General features: G+C 47.6%; 1 protein-coding gene across 2 annotated transcripts in view; it reads right to left on the bottom strand.

Moving 5' to 3' along the window:
* DMXL2 (Dmx like 2) overlaps positions 1-22,353 on the bottom strand; it is a 401,239-nt gene that overhangs the window by 163,594 nt on the left and 215,292 nt on the right. For both annotated transcript variants that reach the window (XM_063926075.1, XM_063926076.1), the window contains exons 20-21: positions 11,542-11,711; positions 4,460-4,557 (exon numbers count right to left, since the gene is read on the bottom strand). In XM_063926075.1, the coding sequence (XP_063782145.1) occupies positions 4,460-4,557; positions 11,542-11,711 (268 nt within the window). The remainder of the gene's footprint in view (positions 1-4,459; positions 4,558-11,541; positions 11,712-22,353) is intronic.

Genomic DNA, 22,353 nt, shown 5'->3' with positions numbered 1-22,353 from the left:
AACCAACTCCAGGATAAAAGAAGCATTAGTCCTAAAAATCACTATAGAATGAAAAATGACGAAAGGAGGCAAGGCAACCAATTCAGAGATCCTTTAACAGAAACAATAACTAGAAGCAAAGTGACTTTTTAGGTAAGGAACAGCAAATCTATTGTCTCAAGAGGCTCATAGGAGTCCTGTGAAGGAGGAAGGCATAGGTGAAATGTACGGAGGTTGTATCCAAAGCAACCCCTGAAGAAAAGTCTGCATATCCGGAATGGTGGCTAAACACTTCTAAAAAAAGGACCGACAAAGCAGAAACCTGATCTTTCAGTGCAGAAAGTCTGAGGTCTTACGTCAGACCCCCTGGGAAAAAAAGGCAGCAGTCTAAGGATGGTTGCCACAACTTTCTGACTCTTGCACCATGAAATGTACAGCTACATCTTGGAAGTGACCAGTTTATGAGCCCAGAGCTTATTTTGGACCTTCAGTCCAGAACAATCGCAAGCCCTCAAGATTGGGTCTCAAGGACTACGCTGTCAAAGCCAGACAAGCTTAATCTGGGTGAAGACACGTGTCTTGATGGAGTAAGTCTTGTTGCAGAGGAAGATGGTAAGGAGCCGCCAGCAGCATTACTTGAAAGAGAGCGTTCCACTGCCGACGGGGCCAGCCTGGAGCCACAAGAATGACTGGGAGATCCTCCTATCATACCCGCTGAAGTACTTTGGCCAGCATAGACAATGGCAGGAACAGGTATGGTGTAGATGAAGACTATCTGTGGGTCCCTTGAGCAAGCCCGTACAAGGGAGGCTTTTTGTTTTGTTCAGGATGCAGTCATGTGACTCACGGTCGGGAGACCGCCGTTCACTATACAGATGCTGGAACCCCGTCCGGTGGAAAGCCCGACAGCCAGCATGTCGACTGACAAGGACTATTCCCACTCGTGGGTGTCCACGACATCCATATTGTGGGAATAGAACCGGTGGTGAGCGCAGCAAGCCCGCAAGGGCTTTGTTGCGCTTGCCCCCCCCCTGCCGGCACTCTGAACACCGGGATCTCGGCGTCTGTATGGTGACCGGCGGTATCCCAACCACCGGTCACCCATACCCAACCCTTTTGTTCAATTAAGAGGCCATGAAATCAATGCCCGGCACCTGCCACTAGTCTACAATTAGTTGAAACACCTCCGGGTGAAGTTCCCATTCCGGGATGGACGATGTGGCGACTGAGAAAGTACGCCTCTCAGTTTTCCCCCCCGGGAAGGTGTATGACTGAGATGGCAGGACCCAATCTTCGATACATAGGAGTACGTGAGTCACCTCCTTCATTGCTTGAAGACTCCATTTTCCGCCAGGTTTGTTAATCCAAGCCACTGTGATGCATTGTCCTACTGAGTAGGCTTGCCACATAGTTCCAGCTGAGCCAGAAGCACCGCTCTAGACCACCTTCTCCTCTAGAATGCTAATGGAGAGGGTGGATTCTTTGATGGACCAATGAACTTGAAGTTGGAGGCCCTGGGTGACAGCGCATGAGCCCGTCAGGCTGGCATCTTTTGTGAGTAGCACCCAACCTCAGATCAAGAAGGGGGACCACTCAGAGAGATTTGGAGTGTGGAGCCACCCCAGAAGAAACAGACTTATCTGAAAGGATAGATGGAAGAGTTGTCTGTCAAGACGGCATCCTGTTCTGGACCAACATTGTAAAATGTTACTCTGCAGAGACAGAGCATGAAACCTGGAGTATGGTACCGCTTTGAAAGAAGTTTTCATCTTTCCCAGAAGCTGCATACAGCGGAGAACCGAAACCTGAGGCAGCTGTAGAAGTTACCTCACCAAGGACTGCCAATCCTGAACCTTGTGAGGAGATAATCCTTCTGACATCAAATAAAAGGTCCAAGAAAATAATTCTCTGAAAGAATGAGGTCAGACTTGTGGTAATTCGGAATCCAGCCGTGGTTCACAAAGATGGAAACTGCTCACTGCAGATGTACTTCTGAATGGGCATTTTTCAGAAGGTCGTCCATACAACAAATTATGGTGATTATTTTGGAGCATTAAAGAGATCAGGTGAGCCATAACCAAAAAACCCTGGGGACTGTGGCTAGACCAAAGGGCAGGGCCTGAAACGGAAAATGTAGATGCTCCACTGCCAAGTGGAGAAATCGATGATGGTCTTTCCAAATAAGAAAATGAAGATAAGTATCCTTTATGCCTATGGGCGGTTGAATTCCCCATCATTCCATTGCACGGATGACCAAGCACATCGACTCCATCTTGAATTTTGGTAGAAACATATGGGAATTCAGCTGCTTGATGTTCATTGTCGGTTGGAAGATCCCGTCCGGCTTGCCTATCAAAAAGAGGTAAAACCCCAACCTGTTGTAAAAGAACCAGGACAACAACTCTGGAATCTTGAGAAGTCTGGTACTGACTGGAGCAAGACATCCCGGAAATTTGAATGAACAGGCCCCTGAATGTTATGTGGTCTGCTTCTCTGATGGTCTGGGAGTGGTACGGCGTGAAACTGTGGAACCACGGCTCGAAAATGTACCCTTACGGGAGAAACTGGGCATCCCCCCAATGGAGTGGGATATGCCCCAGCCAGTAAATCCAAAGAAACAAAGACAAGTGCAGAGATAGGAAGATAAGGGATTTTGACTCCCCCCCCCCCCCCCCCCCCGTCATCTGAGTTATACTCTTAGTGAGCTCTGGCCTAAAGAGAAAGCCCCCTACAAAAAGAACCACCTCTAGAGTTTGCTTAGACTATGGGTCAGCTACCCAAGATATGACGCTCCCGCAATAGCGAACACAGACTTGAGTAGGGCCTCACTCTTACTGTTTGTCTGATCCTTCAGAGTTACAAACTACACTGTAGGGATGACCATGGCCTTGGGCCAATCTGGCTATTGGAACATCAACCCAAGCCGAAACCTCCCAAGGAGTGTTGCCATCGTCCGCAAAGGGGTAAGAGAACCACAACTGCCTAGACATCTGAAACTTTTTATGACAACACTCATATCAGAAAAGTGTGACAAAGCTGGAAAAATAGCTAATTGTTTCTTCTTGTTTAAACAAGGAAGAAGAACTAGCCTCAGAATTTTCTTGAATATTAAGTGTTTGCAGATGCCGCTTACTTACAACCTGAAGCATACTCCCAATAAGGGTCAACAAGTTCCCCCTCTTCCTGGGGAAAACCAGCCAGAGCCTGTTGCAACCGTTTCTGTTAGATGTGGGCCTGGTGGATGCTGGTATTTTATCCATGGACGCAAATTCTTTGGAAAGGCACTTTCCAACGTTCTGGGCCCATAAAGGTTCAGTTAAGGAATCAGATGAGAGCTGGCCTCTGTCTTGTTGTGCAAGTTCGTCATTGGCATGAACCATGGACTTAGCCCAATTTAGAATCACAGGTTCGTCAGTTTCACTTCCATATAGTTGGCTCAGAGGATCTGTCACAGACTGCGCAGAGGGCCCCTGGCTCTGTGACCCTTTAATTATTTTGCAACACACTTAGTCACATGGTCACAGGAGACCGCAGGCACCGTGTGCTGGGGAAATTTGTTAGTGCAAGCTGCAGCTCAGTGCTCCAACGGGAGGCTGTGGCTACCATAATCTGATTCAGAAACTCTGGTTTTGCCTTTCTGCCAGTGTTGAGAGTCAAGGCATCGAACACTCTATTGGTAGTAAAGCAGTGACCCCTTCTGGAGCTAAGGCAGAGCAGGATGAGAGCTCACACGCAGCTCCCCAACTACAGATGTGTCCTCATACAGCTTGCCTCAATACACCATGTAGCGACTGATGCCTGGCGTGAGTGAGCTGACAGGTTCTGTGCAACTCCGTTATCTTCAGGCGTCTTTTTCTGTCATAAATGCATCTTATTCGCATCACAGACTCAGCTGATTAAAATTATATCCTGCATGCCTATATTCTCTCTGTGTCTGCGGCTGTACCTGCATACAAAATGGTACGTTACTGTGTTTTCTAGGAAGGGTTAGGGTCAGGATGTAGGAATGGAGGGTTAGGGATTAGGGGTACTATACTTACCAAGTAGGTGTCAGGATCCTAAGTGTTGGAATGCCGCTGTCGGTATTCTGACTGCTGGCATCCCAAGCGCAGGGATCTCAGTACCATCCCGAATGCAAGTATGCAGGTAAAACAAGCATTCTTTGCAGAATTGTCTATTTTACTAACCTTCAACTAGATGGAAAATATATGCTACCTAGAAATACAAAGATGATTTATTTTCTACAGTAATATAGCTATATAGGCACCGAAGTTGATATGCAGATCTTCGGCTTCTCAGGTAAACAACAAAACATGAAAAAAAACATGATTGCCCATCTAACAGCTATTAAAACTTCCAGAAACATAGTCCGACATTCATTTAAAGGATGTAACCATGAATTCTATTTTTAGACACTAACAAGGTTTTAGTATTTGTAGGTAATGGCATTCAAAGCTTAATTATATTAGATGCCACTTACCTGAATAAGCCCCAGAGAACAGCTTTCTTCTTCATTGCAAGGTAGAAAACTGCAGCATCTAATGGTTCATTGTTTCTTTGAAAAGCTGCCTTGGCAACCTGTCAAATATATAAAATATATCTAAATGCTATCCTGCTGATACGATGAAGCAATGTGTCAAGAGGGATGCCAACAACTTTTATCCCCTGCTACCACCCACTAGACATAAGAAAGTATTGTTCCAGAAAGACAAGATTCTCTTATTACAAGACTGATAATGTCTCAATTGGTTCTCAGAAGAATATCCGTGCAGAAGGTGTTAAGGAAGAAGGCCTCTATCTGTGACGTGTACAATATGCTACTTCAGTACAATTCAGAGCATGCTAAAATTTATATGGAACAACTTAGAACATCACTTGACCAGCCATTTCAGCAGACTCTCTCAAATGGCCAGTCTATAAAGGCTCAAGACAGATAACCTAGAGGTCATCCCTTTAGTACTGGATAATAGTGATGATAAATACCAGCCTTCAGGGCTGAAGTACTGTTGCTCTTCAGGTTAATTATCAGGGCCTTTGGTCTCAAGAGACAAAGCTCCCTCTATAAAGTTGCTACAACTGAGAGCATTGTTAAATGGTCTAGTATGACAATATCATCTATTGCATGGGGAGATTGCATGGAGATTCAGTCAGGCAATACCAATGGGGTGGCATACATTAACCATTATCATGGCGCCAAGACTACCCAGGTGATGCACTGTATGTAACAAAATGTTCAAGCAATCTTGGCTGTGTTCATAACATGGGTGGAGAATTCAGACTTTGTGTTTGGTCTTTGTTTTAGCAGGCATGCTCTACATCTTGAAGTGTTCCTAGCAGACTGAAAGTAAATAAGGTCAGGCGGATTTTGACATAATGGCATTAAACTAAAAGGTAGAGCTGGTCTAAATGACCTGTTGTACATGACAACAATGCTATCACAAGCTCTAAAGAATGTAAAGGAGGGTGTGCACATAATACTGTTGGTTCAGAACTGGCCAAAAAGGCCATGAGACAAAGACAGTACCCAAATAACATTTGTATTGCTGACTAATAACTACCTAAAATATAAAGAAAATGAAAAAATAAGATTTTACTTACCGGTAAATCTATTTCTCGTAGTCCGTAGAGGATGCTGGGACTCCGTAAGGACCATGGGGAATAGACGGGCTCCGCAGGAGATAGGGCACTTTAAGAAAGCTTTGGATTCTGGGTGTGCACTGGCTCCTCCCTCTATGACCCTCCTCCAGACCTCAGTTAGGGAAACTGCCCAGAGGAGATCTACAGTACGAGGAAGGATTTTTGTAAATCTAAGGGCGAGATTCATACCAGCCACACCAATCACACCGTATAACTTGTGATAACTTACCCAGTTAACAGTATGAACAACAACATAGCCACGGTATCACCGAAAACTATAACATAACCCTTATGTAAGCAATAACTATATACAAGTCTTGCAGAAGAAGTCCGCACTTGGGACGGGCGCCCAGCATCCTCTACGGACTACGAGAAATAGATTTACCGGTAAGTAAAATCTTATTTTCTCTAACGTCCTTGAGGATGCTGGGACTCCGTAAGGACCATGGGGATTATACCAAAGCTCCCAAACGGGCGGGAGAGTGCGGATGACTCTGCAGCACCGATTGAGCAAACAGAAGGTCCTCCTCAGCCAGGGTATCAAACTTATAGAACTTTGCAAAGGTGTTTGTCCCCGACCAAGTAGCTGCTTGGCACAACTGTAATGCAGAGACCCCTCGGCCAGCCGCCCAAGAAGAGCCCACTTTTCTAGTGGAGTGGGCCTTAACCGATTTCGGTAACGGCAATCCTGCCGTAGAATGCGCCTGCTGAATCGTGTTACAGATCCAGCGAGCAATAGTCTGCTTTGAAGCAGGGGCACCAACCTTGTTGGCCGCATACAGAACAAACAAAGCTTCAGTCTTCCTGATCCGAGCCGTTCTGGTCACATAAATCTTCAAAGCCCTGACTACATCCAGGGACTAAGAATCCTCCAAGTCCCTTGTAGCCACAGTCACGACAATAGGTTGGTTCACATGAAAAGATGAGACCACTTTTGGCAGAAAGTGAGGACGAGTCCTCAACTCTGCCCTATCCACGTGAAAAACCAAGTATGGGCTTTTATGCGTTAAAGCAGCCAATTCTGAAACACGTCTTGCCGAAGCTAACGCCAACAACATGACCACTTTCCATGTGAGGTATTTCAACTCCACAGTTTTAAGTGGTTCAAACCAAGGTGACTTGAGGAAACGTAACACCACGTTAAGATCCCAAGGCGCCACCGGAGGCACAAAGGGAGGCTGAATATGCAGCACCTCCTTCACAAAAGTCTGTACCTCAGGAAGAGAGGCTAATTCTCTTTGAAAGAAAATGGATAAGGCCGAAATCTGGACCTTTATGGACCCTAATTTTAGGCCCAAGGTCACTCCTGTTTGAAGGAAGTGAAGTAGACGGCCCAAATGGAACTCCTCCGTAGGAGCAGCTCTGGCCTCACACCAAGAAACATATTTCCGCCATATACGGTGATAATGTTTTAACGTCACGTCTTTTCTAGCCTTGATCAGGGTAGGAATGACTTCCTCTGGAATTCCTTTTTCCGCTAGGATCCGGCGTTCAACCGCCATGCCGTCAAACGCAGCCGCGGTAAGTAACATAGTATCTGAGGTCGAAAAAAGACAATTGTCCATCGAGTTCAACCTATTTGTGGTCTCCTATGCATGATGGAACAGACAGGGCCCCTGCTGCAGCAGGTCCTGCCTTAGAGGAAGAGGCCACGGATCTTCTGTGAGCAACTCTTGTAGTTCCGGATACCAAGTCCTCCGTGGCCAATCTGGAACAATGAGGATTGTTCTGACCTTGCTTATTCTTACAATTCTCAACACCTTGGGTATGAGAGGAAGAGAAGAAAACACATAGACCGATCTGAACACCCAAGGTGTCACCAGAGCGTCTACCGCTACCGCCTGAGGGTCCCTTGACCTGGCGCAATACCGCTTTAGCTTTTTGTTGAGACGGGACGCCATCATGTCTATTTGAGGCAAGCCCCACCGATCCGCGATCTGTGCAACGACTTCTTGATGAAGTTCCCACTCCCCCGGAGGCAGGTCGTGCCTGCTGAGGAAGTCCGCCTCCCAGTTGTCCACCCCTGGGATGAACACAGCGGACAGCGCGCTTACATGGCCTTCCGCCCAGCGTAGAATCCTGGTCGCTTCTGCCATGGCCACTCTGCTCCTTGTTCCGCCTTGGCGGTTTATATGAGCCACTGCCGTGACATTGTCTGACTGAATCAGAACCGGTCTTCTCTGAAGTAAGTTCTCCGCTTGGCGCAGGGCGTTGTATATGGCCCTCAACTCCAGGACGATGATGTGGAGACAAGTCTCCAGGCTTGACCAGAGACCTTGGAAATATCTTCCCAGTGCCACTGCTCCCCAGCCCCGGAGGCTTGCGTCCGTGGTTACCAGGACCCAGTCCTGAATGCCGAACCTGCGACCCTCTAGAAGGTGAGCACTGTTCAGTCAACACAGGAGAGATACCCTGGTCCTGGGAGACAGGGTGATCCTTTGATGCATTTGTAAATGGGACCTGGACCACTTGTCCAAAAGGTCCCATTGAAAAGTCCTCGCATGGAATCTGCCGAAAGGGATGGCCTCGTATGAAGCCACCATCTTCCCCAGGACCCGCGTGCACTGATGCACTGAAACCTTCTTTGGTTTCAATAGGTTCCTGACCATGGTCATGAGTTCCTGAACCTTTTCGATCGGAAGAAAAACTTTTTTCTGGTCTGTGTCTAGGATCAGGCCCAGAAAGGTCAGACGCGTTGTAGGAACTAGCTGGGACTTCGGTATATTGAGAATCCAGCCGTGTAGCTGCAACGTCTTCATGGACAGAGACACGCTGTCCAGCAACTTCTCCCGAGATCTCGCCTTTATTAGGAGATCGTCCAAGTATGGGATAATTGTGACCCCCTGCCTTCGCAGGAGCACCATCATTTCCGCCATTACCTTGGTGAAAATCCTCGGGGCCGTGGAAAGCCCAAACGGCAACATCTGAAATTGGTAGTGACAGTCCTGCACTGCAAATCTCAGGAATGCCTGATGAGGGGGGAATATTGGAACATGAAGGTATGCATCCTTTATGTCCAGGGACACCATCCAATCCCCCCCCTCCAGGCTGGCGATGACCGCCCGGAGTGATTCCATTTTGAACTTGAACCTTTTCAAGTACGAGTTCAGAGATTTCAGGTTTAAAATGGGCCTGACCGAACCGTCCGGTTTCGGGACCACAAACAGGGTTGAATAAAATCTCTCTCCCTGCTGGAGATGAGGAACTGTGACAATCACCTGTTGAACATACAATTTTTGGATTGCTGTCAACACTTACTCCCTCTCTGACGGGGAAGTCGGCAGAGCCGATTTGAAAAACCGGCGAGGAGGCAAGTCTTCGAATTCCAGCCTGTATCCCTGAGCAACAATCTCTATTGCCCAGGAATCCACCTGCGATTGAACCCAGACGTGGCTGAAAAACCGAAGACGAGCCCCCACCAGATCTGCCTCCCCCCGGGAAGCCCCAGCGTCATGCGGTGGATTTTGCAGACGCAGGGGAGGACTTCTGCTCTTGGGAACTAGCTGTGTGCAGCTTCTTTCCCCTGCCTTTTCCTCTGGTAACAAAGGACGATCCCCGCACCTTCTTGTTTTTATTGGAACGAAAGGACTGCATTTGATAATGAGGTGCCTTCTTAGTATGCTGCGGGGGGACATAAGGTAAGAAATTCGACTTACCAGCCGTAGCCGTAGAGACTAGGTCCGAGAGGCCGTCTCCAAACAACTCCTCCCCCTTGTACGGCAAGGACTCCATGTGCCGCTTAGAATCGGCATCTCCTACTGCCGGGTCCACAGGAGTCGCCTAGCAGAAATAGACATAGCATTTATTCTGGAGCTTAATAAACAAATGTCTCTCTGAGCATCTCTCATATACAAGGCAGCATCTCTGATATGCTCTATGGTCATTTGAATGGCATTCCTATCTAAGGTGTCAATCTCCGCAGATAAGGAATCTGCCCATGCCACAACTGCACTACAAACCCAGGCCGACGCCATAGCCGGTCTAGCAATAGTACCGGAGTGAGTGTAAATGTGCTTCAAGGTAATTTCCTGCCTGCGATCAGCCGGTTCCTTGAGGGAAGCCGTATCCTGAGAAGGCAGTGCCACCTTTTTGGACAAGCGTGTCAGCGCCTTGTCCACTTTTGGTGAAGATTCCCAGCGTATCCTATCAGTTTGTGGAAAGGGATACGCCATAAGAATCCTTTTGGGAACTTGTGGTCTCCTATCTGGAGAGTCCCAAGCCTTTTCGCACAATTCACTTAACTCAAATGATGATGGAAAAGTGACTTCAGGCTTTTTCTCTTTATACATGTGTACCCTCGTGTCAGGGACAGGGGGTTCCTCAGTAATATGCAAAACCTCTTTAATGGCCATAATCATGTACCGTATACCCTTAGCCACCTTCGGCTGTAATTTTGCATCTTCATAGTCGACACTAGAGTCAGAATCTGTGTCGGTATCTGTGTCATCGATCTGGGATATGGTGCGCTTCTGAGACCCCGACGGGCCTGGCGCTACAGGGACAGGCATGGACTGGGTACCTGACTGATCCCTAGCTTCTGCCTTGTCTAACCTTTTATGCAATAGATTTACATTTGCATTCAAGACATTCAGCATATCCACCCATTCCGGTGTCGGCGTTGCCGACGGCGACCTGATATTCAAACACTCCCCCTCCACAGTAAGCGAGCCTTCCTCGTCAAACATGTCGACACACGCGTACCGACACTTCACACACACAGGGAACCCCTTTTCTGAAGACAGTATCCCTGTCAAGGCCCTTTGAGAGAGACAGAGAGAGAGTATGCCAGCACACACCCCAGCGCAATAACCCTGGAGACCAACACAAAATGTTTTTCCCCAACAGCGCTGTGTAATATGTAAACCGCCAATTATGTGCCCCCCCTCTTTTAAGCACCCTTTCACCGTGTGTAAGCAGGGGAGAGTCCGGGGAGCTTTCTCTCAGCAGTGCTGTGGAGAGAAAATGGTGCTGGTGAGTGCTGAGGGAGAAGCCCCGCCCCCTCGGCGGCGGGCTTCTGTCCCGCTCAAACTTAGGAAAATATGTCGGGGGCTCTTTTATTATATACATGTACAGAGCCCACCTGTACATGTATATAGTCTTTTTGCCATGCAGAGGTTTATATTGCTGCCCAGGGCGCCCCCCCCTGCGCCCTGCACCCTTACAGTGACCGGAGTGTGTGAGGTGTATGGGGGCAATGACGCACAGCTGCAGTGCTGTGCGTTACCTCAGTGAAGCTGAAGGCTTCTGCCGCCTGAGACGTCTTCGGACTTCTGTACTTCTGGCTCTGAGGAGAACGGCGGCGCAGCTCCGGGGGTGGACGCCCAGTAAGAACCTGCGTTCACCCCCTCTGGAGCTAATGGTGTCCAGTAGCCGAGGAAGCAGAGCCTATCTTTGAGAAGAAGGTCTGCTCCTCTCTCCCGAGTCCCTCGATGCAGGGAGCCTGTTGCCAGCAGTGCTCCCTGTGAAAAAGTAGTAAAAAGTAGAAGAAAAATCCAAACAAAAATGCTTTCAAGCAGAGAACTCTAGAGAGCTCTCTACAGTGCACCCATCTTGCTCTGGGCACAGTGTAAAACTAAGGTCTGGAGGAGGGTCATAGAGGGAGGAGCCAGTGCACACCCAGAATCCAAAGCTTTCTTAAAGTGCCCTATCTCCTGCGGAGCCCGTCTATTCCCCATGGTCCTTACGGAGTCCCGGCATCCTCAAGGACGTTAAAGAAAAAGTGAAAATACAAAAGCTTATAGTTGTATGTAGGAAATAGGTTTCAGTTATGAGATATAATGGGAATTTACTACCATTTTTGCATAATTCAACACGTTGATTTCCAGTTGCATTGTCCTTTTTATTTTCTCATCAGGTAGGAAGAAACTAATAAACTGTGCATAACAATCAGTAATCAATAAGATGTCGTTATTTTGAGTACCTTACCTTTTCTATGCATCTGCGGAGTGTGTTTATATTCCTCACCCACCAGCCAATTCCCATTGCTCTAAGTTCAGACCACAGTGGATCACCTCTCTGAATAGCAGGGATCATGTTGATTAATTCTTCCTCAGCTTCCGAATGAAATGCCCATGCAAAATGGCACGTGGATAAGCCTAAAGCATTATAGAAAGTGGCTCAATACCTGTGCTGCTAGAAAACAATAGTGCAATGAATAAAATGCTGATACTAGCTGAGAACGTGTATTACCATAAGTCAAAGCTGCTTGGGGGCCCCACAATTCTAGGGGCCTTTCAGCATGGGCGGGACGGGCTGGGGGGCATCTGCCCCTGAGGCTTGTGCCTCTGGAGCTTCTTGGGAGGTAGGTTGAGAATGCTGCCCAGCCACTCCGATTGTGAATTACACACAATCAAAACAGCAAGGCAGCATTTTCTACCTTCCTCTCAGCCTGCAGGACAATGAAAGGCTGTCAAGCATGCTGATTGGCGGATGGATGGTACTATCCACCAAATCAAAGTGCTGACGGCTATTCACTGGATTGATGCATGTGGAGAGACAGTGCTGGACCGCAGGAGGGGTCATTTATGATCATTTGTTTTTCCATTTATTCCTGCGAATGGGTGGATAGGGGCACCAGTACATTGCTTTGCCCAGGGCCTTCAATGCTGTTAAGATGGTCCTACAGAGCAACCATCCTCAGCACATCCAACAATCCACAGGGATGAATGCTATAACACTTCCCAGAAGTCACTGCTACCAACTCCAGTAGTAGATCATGTTATTACTATTATTATTATTATAATAATAGTGTAATTTGAATTGTATTTACATACAGATGGATTATGAGATACATTAAAACCTTTAAAGAGCCCACCAACAACCAGGTTAAAATTGTTTTAAATTGTGTTTTCTAAAAAGTGCACCCATCTTCAACAGACTCTGAATAAAAATGTGTTTAGATGAGGGGGGAGCTCAGTATTAGACTTGCATATTAAAGGTCTCCCAAGATAATAGGGTAAGCTTGTACATCAATTAAGCATGGAAATTATCCCCATTAAGTACTTTCATTTTGTAATACAGCTTTAATATACAAGTTTGTATACAAGGCTCTTCCTTATTTTAACCAATTGTGTTCTATGTAATACCTCTGAACAGCAGTCTGATTACAACCTGGTCTGACTGTTGGTAGAGAACAATCTGGTAATTAGCCAAATGAACCAAATTATTAAATGAAATATAAGTAATTATTTTTGAACCCTTGTAATAAAAACACGTCCATAAAAAATCAGTTGCAATAAGAAACAAGTAAATAAATTAGGAGTGCAATGGATAAGCTTACTGTACTATTAAAAAATTCTCTAACAAAGGAGAAGAAAAACCTTTTACAAGATTCTAAAGCTGGGTGCAAATTAAAACGTCACGTTGGCGGACGCGAGGTCACACAGATGGAGCAGCTGATCCAGTAAGTATATATACTTCCCGATCGGCAGATCGATATGTCGTCCTGTCACAGCTTGATGGGCATTTGAATTTGCCTGCCCAGCTGTGTCGGCAGTCCCTGCAGCAAGTGTACAGGCAGTCAGCTGGCTGTCCGTACACACAGCCAGATGTGACAATATATTGGCCATCAGCTGTGCTGCAGAGCTGACGCGATAGGTCTGTGAACAACGTCGCTCACAAATGTAACGTCTACACACACCCGCCGGCGGGCTCCCAACATATCGTCTTGAACCGCCAATATATCGGCCAGTGTGTACCCAGTTTAACTCTAGCAGTGAAAATAGGATTTTAATATCTATCGGTAAATCCTTTTCTCGTAGTCCATAAGGTATATTGGGGAGAACTAGTACGATAGGGTATAGACGGGGTCCAAAGGAGCCAATGCACTTTAAATTTCTTCACTGGGTGTGCTGGCTCATCCCCTCTATGCCCCCTCCCACAGGCAGTTATAGGTAAAAACGTGCCCGAAGGAGAAAGGACATATATGAGAGAATGAACAAGATAACAAAAGGTGGTGAGATTAAACACCAGCACACCACAACCAGCAATGACTGGTAACAACAGCAGCAAACTGAACAGATAACTACAGAACAAGAACCTGCAGAAAAGTAAACGCACTGAGGCGGGCGCCCAATATCCCTTATGGACTATGAGAAAAGGATTTACCGGGAGGTATTAAAATCCTATTTTCTTTAGCATCCATAAGGGATATTGGGGAGAACTAGTACAATGGGGACGTCCCAAAGCTTCCAGAATGGGCGAGAACGTGCGGAGACTGCTGCAGCACCGCCTGCCCAAACTGTGTATCCTCTTTGGCCAGGGTATCAAATCTGTATAATTTCAAAAAAATGTTCGTCCCCGACCAGGTAGCAGCTCGGCATAGTTGCAGGGCCGAGACTCCACAGGCAGCCGCCCAGGAAAAGCCCACTGATCTTGTAGAATGGGCCTTTAGAGACTGTGGAACAGGTAAGGCTGCCGACACATAGGCCTGATGGATAGTAAGCCTAATCCAACGAGCAATAGACTGCTCTGAAGCAGGACAACCCTTTTTCTGCGCATCATAAAAAGCATGAATAAAGAATTCGTCTTTCTGACCCGAGCTGTGCACCTGACATCGATTTTCAAAGCACGCACAACATCCAAAGTCTCCGGAGGAGTAGAAGCGTCAGAACAGGATGGGACCACAATAGGTTGATTCAGGTGGAATGCGGAGACAACCTTCGGCAAGTACTGCTGTCTAGTCTGGAGCTCCGCTCTGTCCTCATAAAAGACCAAGCAGGGACTTTTACACGATAAGGCCCCCAATTCCGAGACACGGCGAGCAGAAGCCAGGGCCAGTAACATCATCGTTTTTCACGTGAGGTACTTGTCTTCTACTGTCACCAGAAGTTCAAACCAGGAGGACTGTAGAAATTTCAACACCACATCCAAATCCCAGGGTGCCGTGGGTGGCACAAACGGTGGTTGTATGTGATGTACTCCTTGCAAGAAGGTCTGAACTTCTGGCAATGCTGCCAATTTCTTCTGGAAGAAAATGGAGAGGGCTGAAATCTGGACCTTAATAGAACCCAGACTTAAGCCCTTATCCACACCAGCCTGCAGGAAACGTAGGAAACATCCCAAGAGAAACTCAGCAGGCGGATACATGCGTTCCTCGCACCAAGAGACATATCGCCTCCAGATATGATGATAAAGTTTTGACGTCACAGGTTTTCTGGCCTGCACCATGGTTGCAACAACCTTCTCGGAAAGGCCTTTGAGAGCTAGGATGTTCTGCTCAACCTACATGCCGTCAAACGAAGACACTGTAAGTCTGGGTAGACGAACTGTCCTTGTTGAAGAAGATCTCTTCTTAGTGATAAAAGCCAGGGGTCTTGGATGGACATGTCCAGAAGATCCGCAGACTACGCCCTCCGAGGACAATCTGGGGCAAGTAGAACTGCCTGGACACCTTGATTCCCGATTCACTTTAGCACTCATGGAAGCAATGGGATCGAAGGAAACAGGTAAACCAGCTGGTACGGCTAAGGCGACGACAGCGTGTCCCACCACTCGCCTGAGGGTCCCTGGTCCACGTGCAATACCAGGAAAGTTTCTTGTTGAGACGAGAAGACATCAGGTCTATTTGTGGGCAACCCCACCGGTTGATGATCTGCTGGAACACCAGACAGTGGAGCCCCCACTCCCCCGGGTAGAAATCGTGACGACTCAGGAAGTCCGCCTCCCAGTTGTCCACACCCAGAATGAAGATTGCTGACATGGTTCTTACATTTCTTTCCGCCCAGAGACATATCTTTGACACCTCTCGCATGCAGGCTCTGCTTCTTGTCACTACTTGCCGATTGATGTACGCCAGTGCTGTGGCGTTGTCCGACTGCACCTGGATTGCGAGATCTTTGAGCAGAAGAGAGGCTTGAAGTAGAGCATTGTAGATCGCCCGAAGTTCCATAATGTTGATTTCGTGGGCTGAACACCTCCCCTGGAACTGCGACCCTTGGGTGACAACTCCCCATCCTCTCAGACTCGCATCCGTCGTGAGGAGGGTCCAATCTTGAATTCCGAAACTCCTGCCCTCCAGGAGATTGGAGGACTGTAGCCACAACAGGAGGGAAATCCTGGCCTGAGGTGACAGCCGAATCATCCGGTGCATCTTCAGCTGTGATCCGGACCACTTGCTCAGGAGATCCAACTGAAACGTTCTGGTATGGAACCTCCCATATTGGATCGCCTCGTAGGAGGCGACTATCTTTCCCAACAATCTTATGCAAAGATGGATGGACACTCGAGAAGGTCGGAGCACCATGCAGACCATTTCCTGAAGTTTTTTCGCTTTTTCCACTGTTAGAAACACCTTCTGGGCCACAGTATCCAACAACATCCCCAGGAACAGGAGCCTCTGAGTGGGCTCCAGGTGGGCATTCTGTAAGTGGAGGATCCACCCGTGGTCCGACAGAAGATGGATGGTGTGGTCGATATGGAGCAACAAAAGTTCTCTGGATCTTGCCTTTATCAGAAGATCGTCCAGGTAAGGGACCACATTGACCCCCTGGACCCAGAGCTGTAACACCCAGTGGCGTGCGGTGAGGTCAGTGGCTGGTGAGGCACTGCAGCCATAATGTACGCTGAGGCCCACCGATGACCCCTACCACCGCTGAGCTGATGTCTGCTACCGCCCCACAAACCAATACCCACTGCTGCTGCTGCTAATGGCTGCTGCCAATGCCAATCTACTACAAAATCGCCGCCATCAACGGTCCTGGCCCCCCTGCCGCTAATTTGCATCTCAGTCCGATGCAGCCACTGCCAAACTTGTGATGAGCAGGCGGCTAATATATTGTAAATGTTGTAAAATAAAAAATAAATATTAAGGGGGGAGGGTGATGCCAGGGAGAGGGTGACAGCAGTGGGTGACAGAGAGAAGGTGACACTGACAGCATTGGGAGACAGGGAGAGGGTGATGCCAGGGAGAGGATGACGGCAGTGGGTGACAGAGAGAGGGTGACACTGACAGCATTGGGAGACAGGGAAAGGGTGATGCCAGGGAGAGGATGACGGCAGTGGGTGATAGAGTTAAGGTGACACTGACAGCATTGGGAGACAGGGAGAGGGTGACAGAAATGGGTGCCAGGGAGAGGGTGATGCTGTGGAGAGGATGACAGCAGTGGGTTACACGGAGAGGGTGACACTAGGTATAGCACAATATAAAATTCAACATAAACAGTACAGCCCGGGGTCCGTGTAACAGCGCAGGTGAGCTTACACAATGTCACACTGAAAATACACTTAGAAATAAGAAGGCTCTTTTTGGGGGGCACGCTTGAAAATGTCCACAGGGATGTAAATGCACACATTTTTTTCTGGTCCCGCTCTTATCAGCGATCGTGGAGGGCACACGGCAATGCTTTTTAGTATCAGGGTGACCCGTTCCCCCTAACGCAGACAGCAGAAGGGTCCCTCTATCACTATATACTACACTCTCGGTAATTTACCTCACATATTGGCTCAGTATTTTTTCCTATTTTTCAGCACTCTCTCATTGGCGAATTTGTTGTAGTCTCCCTGCACTGTCCTTTGGCATCAGGGTTACGATCAGCATCTAACACCAACAGCAGAAGTGTTCTTTCGGTCTTATTTTTTTTATTTACAGTACATTATACAGTGCAGGTACACAATTATGTATTCCTGTTTTAACTGGAAATACCTGTGCAAATAACTATGATACTGCACAATCTGCTGAATCAAATTGTATCAATCGCTTTCTTTAACAAAAAATTCTAACAATGTGGCAATTACAAAATAACAGTATTACTACCACTTACATTAGTTGGTGAATATAAACTTGTTTTATAGCAACAAAATATTCAGTTGCCGCTTTTGAACTTGTTCTAAAGCAACAAACGTTTTAGCAATTAGAACAAATCAGTGTTTCTGTTATCTTTATCACAAGCTTACAGTATATTGTTGCTCCTGGGACCCTCATGCTTGATCAATTGAGGTGAATACTGTTCTCTCTAATACAAGCCTATACTGTTATTCTTAAGGACCTCGATACTTTACTAATTGAGGTGACAATTGTGTCTTTTCCATATTGGGTTACTCTAACTTTACATTATTTTATATTTATGTGATCTTTTTCAAATATCACAATAATTGGCGGTTAGGGAGCAATATGATTAAGGATCATTAATGCCAATTAACTTGTTTTTTGTATTTATGTTTTTGACCGAGTGTTATGCAGATAATGAATGAGGTCCGCCGTTGGAATTGCTCCTATATTACATGTGCAATTTCAGTCATTTGTAAACATTTCATATCTTTTTGGTGTATAACATTAATTGGTATTGTCATTTATGACTAGAGTAGTGATTATAGGATTATGTGATCAACAAATTGTGTATACATTAAAGGTCACTTTTACGTTTGAATGAATTAAATGTTTGGTATGTCTAAGTATTTTGGGGAACTGTACTCTTTTTAAGATGGAATAATAAAAGTTATGTTTTAATTTTTTCTAAGTGTGCGTTTACAACCCTGCGGACATTTTCAAGTGTGCCCCCCAAAAAAGAGCCTTCTTTTTTCTAAGTGTATTTTCTCTGTTTATTTGGCTCTGGGGAGCACCGCCAACCCGTATTATACATTTGCTCTGTAGGGCTTATAAATTAGGTAGTTGGCTTTGTATCAGTACTTCATGATATTTCCCATCCATTTGCATCTGTTTGAGACATTATCAGATGCTCAGGGTGGGGATCCTGCTGCAGACATTCAATTTGTGTTTTTCTGTCCACAATGTCACACTGACAAGCACTCACACTGTACTGAGGCACACACACTCATACTGAGACATGCACACTGACACTCACACTGAGGCGCACACACTCATACTGAGACACGCACACTGTCACTCACACTGAGGCGCACACACTCATACTGAGACACACACACTGTCACTCACACTGAGGCACGCACACTCATACTGAGACACGCACACTGTCACTCACACTTAGGCACACACGCTCATACTGGGACACACACACTGACACTCACACTGAGGCGCACATACTCATACTGAGACACACACACTGACACTCACACTGAGGCGCACACACTCATACTGAGACACGCACACTGACACTCACACTGAGGCGCACACACTCATACTGAGACACGCACACTGACACTTACACTGAGGCACACACACTCATACTGAGACACACACACTGTCACACTCACACTTTTACTGAGACACACAGACACACTGAGACACACATTCATACCGAGGCACACACACATTACCACAGTAGCTACCTATAGGCTGGAGACTCCAGCTCACACTGCAGGAGCCAGTGTCAGCAAAGTAGGCAAAGCAGAAGTAAGATCAGGAAACTTGGCATAATCGGGGGCGTGGCTTAGTCACAGATATGTGACCACACCCCTTTTTATAAAAATAACCCCTCACCATCAAGCAGCAGACTCCGGAGCCAGCCCAACACTAGCTGGTGTACAGTGCTCCACCCCCTCCCCCCTTAACGCACCACTGCTGCTCCCTGCAGCCCTGTCACCCGGGGGAGTCTCTGGTGATCTGTGGGTGTGAGCTGCCCCCCTTCCCACGTTACTTTCATTCACTCACCCCCCCTCACCTGGGTCCTCGGCATATGTGCCTTCCGCAGAGGTGTCAGAGCTGCTCCCTGGGAGAGAGCAGTGGAGGAAGGGAGTTAGCGCCGCCCGCTGCATAAAGCACTCCCAGCTTCTCTGCACTTGGCTCTCGCGGTGCTGTCTTCCGCTCTCCCCCCCCCCCCCCCTCCTCCATGTACCGCTGCTGCTGCACTGTGTCTTCCGGCACTGCCTGTGTGTGACAGGCGCCGGACTGGCAGCGGCAGCAACAGCAAGGACAGTGCTGTGAGTAAGGAGGCAGGGAGGGGGGAGCCGCTCATAATGAAGTCAGCGCTGCATGCACTCGGTCTCCTGGGCATCCCGGCGCGCTGCCGCTGGAGCAGTGCATGACGTGTCCCGCCGCCGTTTCTCCCAGCCGCATCTATGTGATTGGACCAGCGGATCCAGCACTGGATCCGCTGTCCAATCACAGGTGCCTCGCTAGCAGGGGCGTTCTTTCCCTGCTAGCGAGGCACTTGTATAAGTGCCGCTTTCCACTCTTTTTGTGATGGGCTTTTACAGCCCAGCGCATGGCCCCGCCCCCCGCTTTGTCTCGTTCTCACTGGTTACGGGAGGCACTAGCTGTCAGTGCCGCCCAAACGTATTACAATGGACTACAATGATTATAATAATACACAGAGGGTACATATGACACAGAATATGTGTCTTATGTATCTTCTTTGTATTATTTTAATCATTAGTGACAGGGAGGCACTGCCTCCCCTGACTGCACGTCCCTGGTAACACCATATCCGCCATCACCTTTTTGAATACCCTCGGGTCTGTAGACAGACCGAAGGGTCGGGCCTGGAACTAGAAGTGATCGTTCAGCAGGGCAAATCATAGGTACGCCTGATGAGGCGGCCAAATCGGAATATGGAGGTAGGCGTTCTTGATATCCAAGGAGACCATAAATTCCCGGTCTTCCAGACCCGCAATCACTGCTCGCAGGGATTCCATCTTGAACTTGAACACCCTCAAATACGGATTCAAAGACTTCAGATTCAAAATGGGCCTTACCGAACCGTCCGGTTTTGCTACCACAACTAGGTTTGAGTAAAACCCCTTCAGTGCTGCGGCAGTGGTACTGGAATAATGACGTGAGACTGGACCAACTTTTGGATAGCCAGTTGCAACGCAATTTGCATATCCTCCAAAACTGGTAAGCTTGATTTGAAATATCGTTTGGGGGGGTGGGGTGGGGGGATGGGGGAATACTGTCAAACTCCAGCTTGTAGCCTTGAGAAATGAGCTCCGGGGTGGGCACCGTCATGCTGAGGCCTTAGTGGAGGCAGAAGCGGTGGACTATTCCTGAGAACTGGTGCTTGCAGGTTTTCTGAACTTGCCTCTGACCGCATTGGAGGCACCTCTGGCCTTCAAGTGAAATCTGTGCGACCGAAAGGACTGGACAGACGGCCCCGGATAAGAGCGTCTTGCCGGGTCCCAGAGGGGAGAGACATGGATTTTCAGGAATCCAACTCAACCCTAAACAGCCATTCCCCAGAAAAGGGAAGAGATTCCACACAACGTTTGGATTCTGCGTCCGCAATCCACTGAAGAAACCACAAGGCCCTGTGTACCGACATTGCCATGGCCGGCGTCCTAGCATTAATATTCCCCATCTCCTTGAGGGAATCACAGAGGACCCGCGTAGTGTCCTGAATGTGCTTCAATAGGGTGACCATAGTAACTAAGGGCATATCCCCCGAGAGACCCCCCTGAATTTGAATGGCCCAAGAATGAATAGCATGGGTCATCCAGCAACCCACAATAATCGGTCTTTGAAAAAGGCCGGCCGCAGTGTATATAGACTTTAGGGTAGTTTCTATCTTCTGATCCCCAGGGTTCTTCATGGAAAAGGAGCCCAGGGTAGGTAGCACCGCCTTCTTAGACAGGCGAGAGACTGAGACACCTACCCCAGGGGGTTCCTCCCAAAATTTTCTACCTTCAGGAGGAAATGGGAATGTGCACAAAAACTTTTTGGACACTTGGAATTTTTGGTCTGGATTTTTCCAGGCCTGTTTGAATAAGTCATCTACCTCTAGAGAATCAGGGAAAGTTACATTGGGCTTATTTTGCACAAAGAAAAACGACTGCTGTGATGCTATAAACCTCCTTTATAGCCAAAAATGAGGGGCTCAATTCCCTGGGCAGAATCAGGATTCGGGTCATCACATCATCCGGTATATCATCATCTGTATCAGACAGCAGCGCAGGTAAACCACGCTTCTGGGGACCTGTATGGGAGAGGGGCGGCTGTGCCTCAGCCCTAGCAGCTAAATCTGCCACAGCTTGTTGCAGTAGCTGAGTTTTCTGCACATTTGCAGTGAGCTGAGATGACATATCAGACATCATGGTTTTAAGAGACCCTAACCAGTGGGGCTCCGTACCCTCTCCCCCAACCTCTTCACTGAGTTGGGACGATTGACTACATTGCTCACAGGAGACAGAGTCATTAGATAATGGAGAGAATCTGGTGTGACAGATACTGCACAGTTTGTGCTTACCCTTATTTCACAGTAAACATAACAACATACACACAGACAGTAATAATGCAAGCCTGCCCTACTGTATTTGAGAGGAGACACACAGGAGAGAGGACCTCAGCACACCCTGAGCTGCACAGCCCCAGTGAGGCTGTCAGCTCTGCAATTCACAGTAAAGACTATCAAATACAGTCCTAATTAGACACAGGATAGTGTATACAAGCGACTCTCCCCCTTTTGCTACACCCTGTACCAGTTTCCAGCATGTCTGTGAGGCAGGAAGCGCTGAGTGTGTGCTGCTGATGGTTTCTGTAAGCAGAAGAAGGCGCCAAAAATGCCCTGGTCCCGCTCTGAGGAGGCTCCGCCCCCCAAATGGCGCCAGAGCTAAGCATATTATTTATACTGGCAAAGTCTCCAAACAGTCTAAAACCTCACACAAGTGCTCAGTTCTGCATTTTTGTGCCAGTTTACGCACGGGGGATCCTGTAGAAGGGTTGTTTAGCAAAGAGGCAAAAAAAGGGGGACTCTAGATAATGTCTCTCAGGGGCACACTTATTTCTATATATTAAAGAGATGGAGGGTTAGATCGGATATCATAATTGGTAGGTGAGGTATGATAAAACTTAACTTTTAATCACAGACGAAAAGATGATAAAATTAC

This window comes from Pseudophryne corroboree, chromosome 6, assembly GCF_028390025.1.
Source record: "Pseudophryne corroboree isolate aPseCor3 chromosome 6, aPseCor3.hap2, whole genome shotgun sequence".
Taxonomy (NCBI): domain Eukaryota; kingdom Metazoa; phylum Chordata; class Amphibia; order Anura; family Myobatrachidae; genus Pseudophryne; species Pseudophryne corroboree.
The sequence above is the reverse complement of the archived record's forward strand: the minus strand, read 5'-3'. Positions and strand labels throughout refer to the sequence as shown.